General features: G+C 35.4%; 1 protein-coding gene across 1 annotated transcript; it reads left to right on the forward strand.

The window, feature by feature from the left end:
* Positions 1-5983: 5983 nt before the first annotated feature.
* LOC109238568 (protein LIKE COV 2-like) lies at positions 5984-11815 on the forward strand. The gene is made up of 7 exons (XM_019405049.1): positions 5984-6256; positions 7325-7377; positions 7460-7569; positions 9275-9442; positions 10004-10101; positions 10972-11098; positions 11398-11815. Exons 1-7 carry the CDS (start codon positions 6149-6151, stop codon positions 11496-11498), a joined length of 765 nt encoding a protein of 254 aa, XP_019260594.1. The 5' UTR covers positions 5984-6148; the 3' UTR covers positions 11499-11815.
* Positions 11816-12354: the final 539 nt, after the last annotated feature.

The following is a 12354-nucleotide window of genomic DNA, read 5'->3' on the forward strand; positions in this document are numbered from 1 at the left end:
TTGCTCGAGGACGAGCAAAGATTTAAGTGTGGGGTGTTGATAATAGGTGAATTTGACTATAATCACACCTTAAATAATCACCTTCTTGTGTAGTTTTAATGCTAAAAGTGATAACAAAATGCTCTTATTAGTGCTTTTCATGAATTGTAGGTGAAATATGTATAAAGAAGGCTAAGGAGCAGTTTTGGAGTCAAAAGTGATGAAAAAGAGGCCAACTGTGAAATTTCCTAAGTGACCCGTGCAAAAACAGGCCGAAGATTCAGAGAACTGGATCCATCGCGGTTCCACCGCGACTGCGGCAGAACCGCGGTAGGAAGCAGCTGCAGAAGTTCAGAGATTCCGCGAGGGTGTTTGGCCGCGGTTCTACCGCGACCACGGCAGAACCGCGGTAGGCGCAGAAACTTCAGGGACCAAAGTATCAATTACGGGATTTTTAGACCTAAACCCTATTTAAAACATTAGACTTCGCCCAAGAGAGGCATGTATTGATTTTTTAGGTTTCTTAGCAAGGAAAACATTGTGAGAATATACTCTAAACATCTTTCTTCTTTTCTTTTGATTTTATGATGAATCCAAGCTTAGTTTATTTTCCCATAGCCATGAGTAGCTAAATTCCTTGTCTAAGGTTTTGATGGAACCTATTGGGTGATGAACTTCTTGTTTATGTGAATACAAATTGCTAGTTTAATCTCTATTTGTTCAACTTCGTGTCTGTTGTAGTTAATTGACAGGATCCTCAATTAGCTGTGCCTATTTAGTGTGCATAACTTGGAAAAGAGTGCATATTTAGGGTATTGTTGAACAACACCACTCCTAGATTATTAGAGGAATCTATAATTGCGGGTTTAAAGGCGGGATTAGGGATAACGAAGCCTTGGGTGTAATCTAAAGTGAATCGTGCTAAATAAAGTAAGCTAGTGTATCTCGGGAGAGTGCAATAGTAAATTACTGTGATTACTCGGGAGAGATTTACGGTAAGATTAGCGTTCATGATTGATAGAGATGTGTTGGTAAACTTGTATGAGCATAAACAGAAGGGATTCCATCAATAGGGGAAATCATTGCCTTAGCATTTGTCTCATAATTGTTTACAACCTTATTAGTTTAGTTTACAACTATTTAGTTACTTGCAAGCTAGTTGTTAAAGAACACTCAACTGAGATTTGAATATTTGGGAAGCTGGTTCTGAAGAATTAGTGGGTCTGAAGATAGTGGTTGATAGGTTAACTCTCTATGGATTCGACCCTGGGCGTAATACTCGGGTTATATTTGCAACGTCCGCAGAGTCCTTTTTATAAGGCATAGTTGAGCGAGATCACTAGAGACATGGAGAGTCTAAAAGAAAAAAAGGCTTTAAAACTTAAAGAATTAATTAACAGTTCTTCAATAGAGGTGCATCATTGTTGGAAAAATAATTCGCAATTGTAGTAGGAAAGCTTAATTATCCAGGATTTGGCGTGTGTCTGGTAGGAAGGAAAACATATTTCGGAAAATATTTTAAAATTTTTTCATATTTGGTTGGCTTAAATATTTTGGAAAACATTTTCCTCATGAACTCATTTTCCAAAACTCTTTTTCAACTTTCCCACCATATTCTCCATCCCAACCCACCCCCACAACCCCCACCTACTGACCCCACCCCCGCACACCCTACCCCACCCCACTCACCCTAGATAAAAATATTATTAATAGTACTTTCTTTTTATGTAATAGATAGATTTTCTTTTCATTTCAACAAATGAGTATTTTCTTTTCATGTGGAGGGTGGGGGTGGGGGAGGGAGGGAAGGAGCAAGAAAATATGTGGACTTGGGGGAAGGAGGGGGGGGGGGGGTAAGGAGTGAGGAGAGTACCATAAAAAAATATTTTCTACTCTCTAATCAAATACTAGAAAATATTTTTCGGAAAAAGTTTGTCATCACCAGCCAAACAAGGAAAAATAAGTGATAAAACCGCTCATTTTTCATGAAAATATTTTTCATCTCCTTCATACCAAACACACCCTTTATATTTACTAATTTATTTAATTCACGTCTAAATAGGATTTGTGGTCATAATTATATAGGAGTAAGTTTTCATGTTTCTAGTAGAATAGGTTTCGTACTATTATGATAGAAATTAAGAGTCAATCACACTGTATAGATAACTAGATTCTCTATCTATTACCACAGGTTAAAGACAAAAAGTAAATACACAGGATGTTTAAGTGAAAAACTCTTTGCTCAAGGATTTCTAACTTCACTAAACCGAGTTACTTCAGATTACAACCTCAAAATTAACCTCTTAGGGGTCGTTTGGTTGGACGGAAGTTATCCCAGGATTAGTTACTCCACCTTTTCTTAGGGATAAAAAATACTACAATCCCGAGATAACTAAATCCGGATTAATTATACCGCAATTTTCTACCAACCAAATATGGAAAAACATTTCTTATATTTAGTCCCAGGATTAATTATTCCTTATCCCTCGTACCAAACGAGCCCTTAATCTCTCATCCCTTATAATAATTCTATTGTAGCCCTTTCCAGAAACTCTATTACAAAGCAACAAATCTTGACTAACTCTAATAAAAAAATAAAACAACGAAGGTTGAAATATGTCCTATGATGACACTTCTCGAAAGTATTGTAGGATTACAAATAAATAATCAAATGACAAAGACTCGACAAACCTAAAGACTTAAGACATCTTCAGTTTTGGGATCTGGTCCTTGAGTTTGTAGCAGCTTTGTTCTTGAGAGAACCTTGAGAGCAGTGGTAGCTGATACTTGAGAGAATATGATTTTTAGATTTTCAAGTGTTAGCTCAAACCTTGTAACATATTATTTATATATGAGAGAGCATGTGAGGAGAGATAAGGACATTGCATATTTTAGATTGGCCTTTTAGCAAGTAGCGGTTGTGTCATTGCACTGCTACCAGTCGTATAGTAAAGCAACTTTTACAACTTGGAGTTGATTGTACGACGGCCAAATGAATTGATCGCATCTGGTCCATATGTGGTTCCTCTGGAACGTTTGGCAAGTAATCAAAACACGAAGTAACATATCTTATCAATGCCAGAGGAACTGACCACAACTGGTCCCTTGAGAATGTTTGGTAGATCATCAAAACACGAGATAACATAACCTATCATACTATAAATAGGGGTATTGGTAGCTTAATTTGTGTGTGAAGGATTTTGTGAGAATTATGGAGGAGAAATAAAAAATTATAGAGATCATTCGCAGATTTAATAATAAAAAATTCTTCATATTGGTATTAGAGCTTTTATGATATTGGGAACGAAATAAGTAGTTTTCGTTGCCAGCGAGCGGTGCTAGCGAATGTGTGTCGCCGTCTGGCTATTCAGTATATTTGCGAGCGCCGGGCCAATGATATATGTATGGAAAATAATTATGCTGAGAATAATTGAAGAAAATATTATAATACATTGATTATATGCTAGGCGACATGACATAAGAGGAAGAAACTCTTCCCTAAAAGTTGGAGAAAGATGTGTTTAAAAAGAAAAACAATTAGAAGTTATTTACATGTGAATCAATAAAATTGGATGTTGATGACAAAGTGTATCAACGGGAATTGAAGACAAGTGCATCAATAAAAGTAATTGTTGGTGACAAAGTGCATTAACAAGACTTGAAGACAGGTGCTTCAACTAAATTTAGTATTGGTGACAAAGTGCATCAACATGTGTTAAAGACACGTGCTTCAATAAAATTAGTTGTTGATGACAAAGTACATTAAATGGAATTGGAGACAAATGCTTCAACAAAAGTAGAAATTGGAAGAATTGCCCCTACACACAACAAAAAGCTAGACGGATACAATTTTGGTTTACGGGAGAATGTTGAAAAACTAAGTCAAAATTGTAGTAGAAAACCTTAATTGTTTAAGATTTGATATTTGTTGTAGTTTATTTAATTCATATTTAAATAGGATTTGTAGTCTGAATTGTACAGGAAAACGTTTTCATGTTTCAAGTATAGATAACTTATTTTATGTGTGAAGATTTGTGAGAATTCCAGAGGAGATTAAAATCGTAGAAATCATTCAAATATTTAATAATATATCTTCCTTCAACCATTAAAAGAATCATTCAAGGTGTAAGGTGTCTCATGTTCCCTTGCCTTGGCCGCCCGCCACATTCACGTGTTATCTCAAATAAAATTTTCTTGTATTCAATAATTTACATTTCATATACTAATTTGTTAGTATAATTTAGTGATAAATTAAGATCGAAATACATAATTTAGTGATAAATAATTTGTTCAGTATTCTGGAAAAAGATTTTCGCTTTTACTTGTCACTTTTAGCACATCAAGAGAAGACAATTTCTTTTTTCATGTTATACCCATAGTATTAATTACTCATTTCAAATCATTTTCTCAAGTGCATAAAAATATGCATCAATTAATATGAGTATCATAGTAAATTATGCGCTTCATTTATTATTTCTTAAGGGGAATGCGAAGTCCATAGTGGACAAGTAAAAGTGAACGGAGGGAGTAATTATAATTAAATAATAAAAGTATATAAACAAAATCATATATCATTTATTTACATTTGTTTAATGAAAATAACGTATTTTAAAATAATTGTTTCCCGTGCACCATGACCCTCACAAGCTACGTAAAAGAAAGGTTAAGTTAATCTATCACTTTGAATTCAAGTAAAGCACACTTGACACTCAAACTCAAGTGCATCACTTGCCAATCCCCATTACCCCGCCCCTGTCCCAAATTCCCAACTATACTTTATTTTCTTCGTTGAATTTTACATAATTCTTTTTTACTCCCTCCCTTCCACTTTAACTGATTTTGACTTTTTTTATGGTTCACAATATTTAATTTTTTTCGATGTCAAGAAGAACTTTTTTTTTCTCAAAGTCGTCCTTGGAGTAAATAACTTAAAAGTATTTGTTATATATCCAATGAACAAATTAAGATTAATATGTTCAATTTCTTTGTTATTAATGCTAAAATGTAAATTCTTTAATATATATGAAAACATCCAAAGAATCAATTAAAATGGACCGGAGGGAGTAAAAATTTGTTCCGAAGAAATTGATACATTTTATAATTTTAAACTCTCTAAACATTATACTTATTCTTATAGAAATTGCATGTTGAAAACCACTAAAACTCTTAACTAGCGTTTGGCCATAAATTTTCAAATTTGTTTTAAAAAATTTGATTTGGGTGAAGTTCGGTTTGAAGATGAAAATCTATTTGGACATAATTTTTCAAAACATATTTCACTTTTTTTTTTAAAAAAAACATGAAATGTGACCTATACCCATAAATTTAAAAACTATCAAAAATACCCAACAACTCTGAAGAAAGTTCATCAAAACAAGCGAAACAAATCTGAAATAAATTCATACAAAATGAACGAACCAAATCCGAAGAAAATTTATACAAACATTAGTAGATTTAGCAAATTACCTTCAAATTTTGTCTTTGCGGTGGATTGCCACAGATTGACTCAACAACTTTGGCGAAGGTTTTCTTCTGTTTATATAGAAGGGCAAAGCTGCGTGAGTTTAGGAAAAAGTGGATAGATATGGATTAGTTGGATCATAATAACAGAAAGTGGTTTTTTTTTTTATAAAATAAAAAAGTCTAAAGCAATTTTTAATTTTTTTTAAAAAACCAAACGGTAATATTTTGGGCCAAATTTGCCAAAATATGGATAAATCTATAACAATCAGGTACTTGCAAAAAAAAAATTTGGAAAAAATTTGAGAAAAATCTATGACCAAACGGGTTAAAATACCTTTGATATACCGAGCCAAGCTTATAGATATCTTAACTAGTAAGATACTATTAGGTAATTTTGTCCATCAATAATTATCTAATAGTATATACGTTGAGATGTGAACGTGATATTAATTTTTCCCATTTTGTTAACCACTAGGGCAGGGATATTTAAATTGAAATATTTGAATAGAGATATCCTTTTACGTAGTTTTTTTCCCTTCAGTTCTAAGTTTACAAAATGAAAAAGGTCACAGCTCATATATCACACAATTCACAAGTCTCTTCTTCTCTCTTAAACCCCCAAACTTTCCAAACTAATCAATCTCAGCTGGCAAGTCATCTCCATTTCTTCCTCCTGAGATCTATCTAGAACTAGAAAGAGAGAAAAATGGCGGAAGAGAAAGACCCAACTTCAGTACCACTGAGTCAAGCCACTGAAGATCCTGAAGACCCCATCAAATCACCTCCCTCTTCCCCTAATTCTTCTACCCGCAAGGTCTGATTTTGTTTTGAATTATCAAATGCTGTCTGTCTTTTTTTCTTTTTTTTTTTCTTTTGGCTGCTCTTGTTTTTTGAGGAAATTTACTCTTGCTTATAAATGCAACTGAGATAATAAAAAGGGGAAAATGCAACAAATCCTAGGAGAGCATAAAACACCGAGTTGATTTTTTCCCATTTGCCTAAACCTTAGTAGGCAGAGTTACTCGGTGTCCCGTGTGTTGGTGGGAGGTAGCAGGCACCTTGTGGAATAATGGAGGTGGGCACAAGCTGGGTAGGACATTACTGTCATAGAAAAAATGGTGAATACCCCCCCAAAGAAGAAAGGGGAATGGGTATTCGTCTTTTCTATAGGAAGTGCTATTGATGTTGCAAATTTTTGAGTTTGAACACATGGTGGCAAAAGCAGGAAAAAGGAAGATTGTTTAAATGGGAAATGGTCCTAGATCTTTGTTATTACACGTTGTGTCATTCTTACCGGTAGTGTTAGTATTATTCTTGATTTCTGATTTCTAGATCTTTGTTATTACACATTCTGTCTTTGTTTTTTTCTTGTGGTTGTTATTGTTGGTTGCTTCCATTTCACTGTTCCTTGAGCCGGAAGTTTATCAGAAATAACCTCTCTACCTTCACAAGGTAGAGGTAAGGTCTGCGTACACATTACCCTCCCCTGACTCCACTTGTGGGATAAAATTGGTTTGTTGTTGTTGTAGTAGTATAAATGGGAAGTGGGTGCTAATGCTTGATATTTTAATTTTGGGGTCAAATGGTAGTATATATCTACAACATTTGAACCACCAATTTGGAAAACCGGTACCTTTATAAGTGTATTGAATACTAATATATACTGAAGTCAAACAGGAATTGATTGCTTAAATGGGATATTGGTACTTGTTCATCTTACCTGTACTGCAATATATTTTCAGTCTGGAACTTATCGTGCTTTCTTGTGTATATATAGTGAGAATCTTAAGAGAAGGACATATTTAAGCATTTCTCTCTATACATATGCCTATTGGCAGTTTACTTGCGGATGTCTAAATAGTTTTTGATACACCCTTTTCAGGCTTGCTGTTATTTTCTTCAGAGCTGGGTATCTAAGAAGTTTATGACTGGATGGTAATTTGCTTTTTGCATCTGTTTCTTTACCTATTTGATAGGTTCTGCCAAACGCTAATCACTCTAAACTTTAAAATTGCAGTGTAGTTCTCTTTCCGGTGGCAGTTACGTTCTTTGTGACGTGGTGGTTTATTCAGTTTGTTGATGGCTTCTTTAGTCCACTATATGAACAACTTGGCATTGACATATTTGGTAATTTCAGTTTCCACTTTCCAAAAATTTGATGGCTGCAGTTAGTTTTTTGCATTGGGGTGGTTTATCCAGCTTCTTGATACTTAGTTGTTCTGTACTCCTACACATTCAAGATCCACCTCGTATTTCATTTTCAGATACTTTATCATTGGGCATACCTGTGATTCCACAAGATAATGTGGCAAATTGTTCTTTTTATTTGAACGTGTCAGCTGCATGGATCTCTTTAGCATGCACATAGTTATTATCTCCTTGCATCAAAGAGAAGGGGAACAAAAGGAATATTATGAACTCTCGCTACTGGACTGAGGTGAAGAGCCAGTGAGCAATATGAGAAAGGAAAGCTTTGGTGTTTATATATTTTTTTGGTGGTATCATCAGGATGCTTGTCATTTTCGACTATTTGTTTTCATACTAGTAGAGCTGGGTTTCATCGTACAACCAACTATACAGCTATATAAGACTAAGATGCTCGTGGTTGACCTAGCATAACTACAAGAACAAGGATTGAGCATCCTCAGATTAGTTGTGCTTACTTTCTTTTCCCCCTCAATCCTTGTTAGTTAAAAGAACTGATCCCACGACATAACGTGGTGTTAGCAACTATTTCATCTTAAAAGACACCTTAGGTTAGCAATTATAGAGTGGTTCCTGCCTATCAATAGAGGAGACCATGGTATCAATTGCCAAAGTATTCTGACCAATTTTATGGATTGGTTTTGCTCTTAGAAACCGTGATGTTGAGATCAGCAATATATATAAATACATGACTAAGATGCTGGTTGACCTAGCATAACTATAAGAACAAGGATTGAGCATCCTCAGATTAGTTGTGCTTACTTTCTTTTCCCCCTCAATACCATGTTAGTTAAAAGAACTGATCCCACGACATAATGTGGTGTTAGCAACTATTTCATCTTAAAAAAAACCTTAGGTTAGCAATTATAGAGTGGTTCCTGCCTATCAATAGAGGAGACCATGGTATCAATTGCCAAAGTATTCTGACCAATTTTATGGATTGTTTTTGCTCTTAGAAACCGTGATGTTGAGATCAGCAATGTATATAAATACATGACTAAGATGCTCGTGGTTGACCTAGCATAACTACAAGAACAAGGATTGAGCATCCTCAGATTAGTTGTGCTTACTTTCTTTTCCCCCTCAGTACCATGTTAGTTAAAAGAACTGTTCCCACGACATAACCTGGTGTTAGCAACTATTTCATCTTAAAAAACACCTTAGGTTAGCAATTATAGAGTGTTCCTGCCTATCAATAGAGGAGACCATGGTATCAATTGCCAAAGTATTCTGACTTATTTCATGGATTGTTTTTGCTCTTAGAAACCGTGATGTTGAGATCAGCAATATATATATAAATACATGACGTCTGTTCCCTATTAAAAAAGACTTCTCTTCCCTTGAGTTGTAAATGCCTATCACTTGTGAGGAAGCAGTTCATTCATCAAATATCTAGTATTTCATCAGTTGTAGTACTTCACGTTTGGAGGTGATGGAGGTCGCTGGTTTTTGATATACCCCATTATGTTGTGTGGTATCTTTCCATGTGTCGTGCATGATTGATAAATCTCATGTTTCAATGAATTTGGCTTATGTGTTCCCACCTCCCCACTTGTATCAAATGTTGTTTTGTCCATTGTATATTGGCCAGATCTCCTGATCTTTGAGACATTTGTTGTTGGTGCAGGACTAGGATTTGTCACATCTCTAGTTTTTGTGTTCTTTGTTGGAGTTTTTGTTTCGTCTTGGCTGGGTGCTAGTGTTTTCTGGATTGGTGAATGGATTATTAAGCGAATGCCATTTGTCAGACACTTATATTCAGCCTCAAAGCAGATCAGTTCTGCAGTTTCTCCAGGTAAGCTACACAATTTTATTCTTGTGGATAGAAGACAAAGAGGAAATGAAACTTGCCTTCTCTTTGATACTGGACTAGGCAAGTAGTGGTGCACGTATCGAATCACTTATGGACCCATCTCTTGCAACTTTCAGTCTGAGAGAGAATGGGGAAAAGAGGAGAATGGAGTTAATTCAGGATAGATTGTGGAACAATGCCTTTTTATAATTTACAGATTATATCTCTCTTTCTTTCATCACAAAAGGGTAGATAACAAAAGAAAGAAAATGAAAGGATAATCTCTTTCAGAAGAGTGAATTTCGGAGCTGTGAAGTAAAAAAACGTGAAATCTGAACTGAACTTTCATTTGGTGTACTAGACTTTCATTTCAATAAACCAAAGTGTCAAAAAGCATGGAAATCAGGACCACCGAGACAGATAATATATCAAAATTGTGCTTTGAAGACTATAAATACTTAATTTGGGGAGTTGAGGTTGCTTCATGGAGTATTTTGCTTTTGCTGCGTTTTCTTATTAGTTTTTGTTCTTGATATTGACTTTTCATTCTCATATAATCTGCAGATCAAAATACCACTGCTTTTAAGGAGGTGGCAATCATTCGTCATCCTCGTGTGGGTGAATATGCTTTTGGTTTTATAACATCATCAGTTACCCTTCAGGTACTTGTTCTGGATATCATTTTTTCCCCTAAGATAACGTGCTGTAAGGGAAAACCATTTTCTTTATCATTTTTAAAATGCCTGTTCTCGTTTGCTGCTATAATAGACTAGATAAAGCTGTCATTTGAGTTTCTCTTTAGCTTAATTTCAGTGTCAAGTTCATATTTTCCATGTGGTATCTAATTTTCGTGCAAGGTTTTACTGGGCTATATTCTTTTCCCTTCTAGCTTGTAGTGACTCATAAATGCTGAATGTCCTTTTTATTTGATAAGTGCTGAATGTCCTTTTGATGTGCATATGTTCTTACACCTGAGAAACCGGCATTTTCCAATGATAATCCCCTAGTGCGCTCTCTCTCTCTCTCTTCTCTCTCTCTCTCTCTCGTAGTGGGTAGAGATGAGAAGTAGAAAGAGCGACTACTAAACTATAACAAGCAAAAAGAATTTTGTTTAGGTTGATAGGAACATGTGGAGGTCGAGCATTAGGGTTGTAGGCTAGAGGGTAGTCGAGAGTTCTTCCCTCTTTGTACCGGGTAGTCTGACAGAGTTTTGTTTAGGTTTGTTAGCGGTCTATGTTGTGTTCACATTGTTGTTTTGCATAGTTTTGTGTTATTGTCCTTTCACTTATTCGTTGTTGTTATTTTCTTTCTGGCATCTTTTGTTGTTACATGCCTTTTCTCTTGTTTCTTTTATGATATTATTGTCTCTCCTGTTGAGCTGAGAGTCTTCCGAAAACAGCCTCTCTACCCTTTTCGGGGTAGGAATAAGGTCTGCCTACACTCTACTCTCCCCAGACCGCACTAGTGGGATTTTACTGGGTATGTTGTTGGCTGATATCAATATTCAACATCGACTATTTTCTGGATTGCAGACAGATGAAGGGGATGAAGAATTGTGTAGTGTTTTTGTTCCTACAAACCATTTGTATATTGGTGATATACTTCTGGTTAACGCCAAAGACGTAATAAGACCAAATTTGTCCATCCGTGAAGGCATTGGTACGTTTTCTAGCTTTTGACAACTCATCCTTAAAATGATTGCTCCTTGTTTAGTACTAATAGCTTGGTGACTTGTCAAAGCATGCATCTTATTTAATGATCTTTAGTTTAGTAAATCATACTTATATCTTTGTAAAAGTTATGGTAAAGCTATGTGCATATGCCTCTTTGGCCGCCCTGTCATGCATTATACTTGCATGGGATATCAAAGTATCTGAACAAGACATTGATGTAAATGAAATTTGGGTTTGTTAATGTAACTGTTTTCAAGTGTTTCTAACACTGAAGTAAAAATGCAGAGATCATCGTCTCCGGAGGAATGACGATGCCACAAAGGATTTCTCATGTGGAAAGGGTTGCACGACAAAGTGAAAGAATTCCACTGAACAGAATTAAGTAACAATGGTGATGAATATGACAATGTAGGCCGTTTGTAAATTAATTAGCATGGTGGGACTGTGTTGCTAAGGAGGAAGAGATCATATATACATTGCTGTTCTTTTCTCGTTTGCTCTGACTTCAGTTTGTTATTATTATGTCTTTCTTAGTTTGAAGCAAAGTTGTTAAAGGTTTAAATTCCCATCCACTTCCAGGGAATGAAACATCCAACCAAGATGTGTCAGTTATCATGTTATCCCGTAGCTGGGATGAATCTTAAAATATTAGTAAGTGATAGTATGTAAATTAATAATATACAACTATTGATGAATCGTTTAATTAAGTCTACATCTTTAGCCGAGGGTCTATAGGAAACAACCTCTCTGCTTGTCCAGGCTAAGGGTAAGGCTACGTACATCCCCAGACCCCACTTTTGGAAATGTATTGGGTCGTCGTTGTTGTTATTTAATTAAGTCTTACGTAAATGTTTCTGGCGAGTTAACTTATAAGCTTTTAAACAAAGTTTCTTGTAATTGTTACTTATCGGAAAGAAAATTTTATGTGAATATAGGTGGTAATTTGGTTCATAGGATTTGAAGCTTATGAGTTTGGGATTTTAGATATTTTAAGTTACTGGTTTTAAATTAGTATTTTGTACATAGTCAATATATTTTTAAATAGACAAATATAACAACATCAGCCTAGTGAGATCCTACAAGTAGGGTATGGGGAGGGTAGTGTGTATGCAGACTAACACCTATTCCGGAGGAATAGAGAGGCTATTTTCGGTAGATCCTCGGCACAAGAAAAGAGACAGTGTATCAGTAACAACAAGGGCTCAGTGACCCCGTAACCACGTGACTGAAGGGCTAGCTCTG

This window comes from Nicotiana attenuata, unplaced genomic scaffold (assembly GCF_001879085.1).
Source record: "Nicotiana attenuata strain UT unplaced genomic scaffold, NIATTr2, whole genome shotgun sequence".
Taxonomy (NCBI): domain Eukaryota; kingdom Viridiplantae; phylum Streptophyta; class Magnoliopsida; order Solanales; family Solanaceae; genus Nicotiana; species Nicotiana attenuata.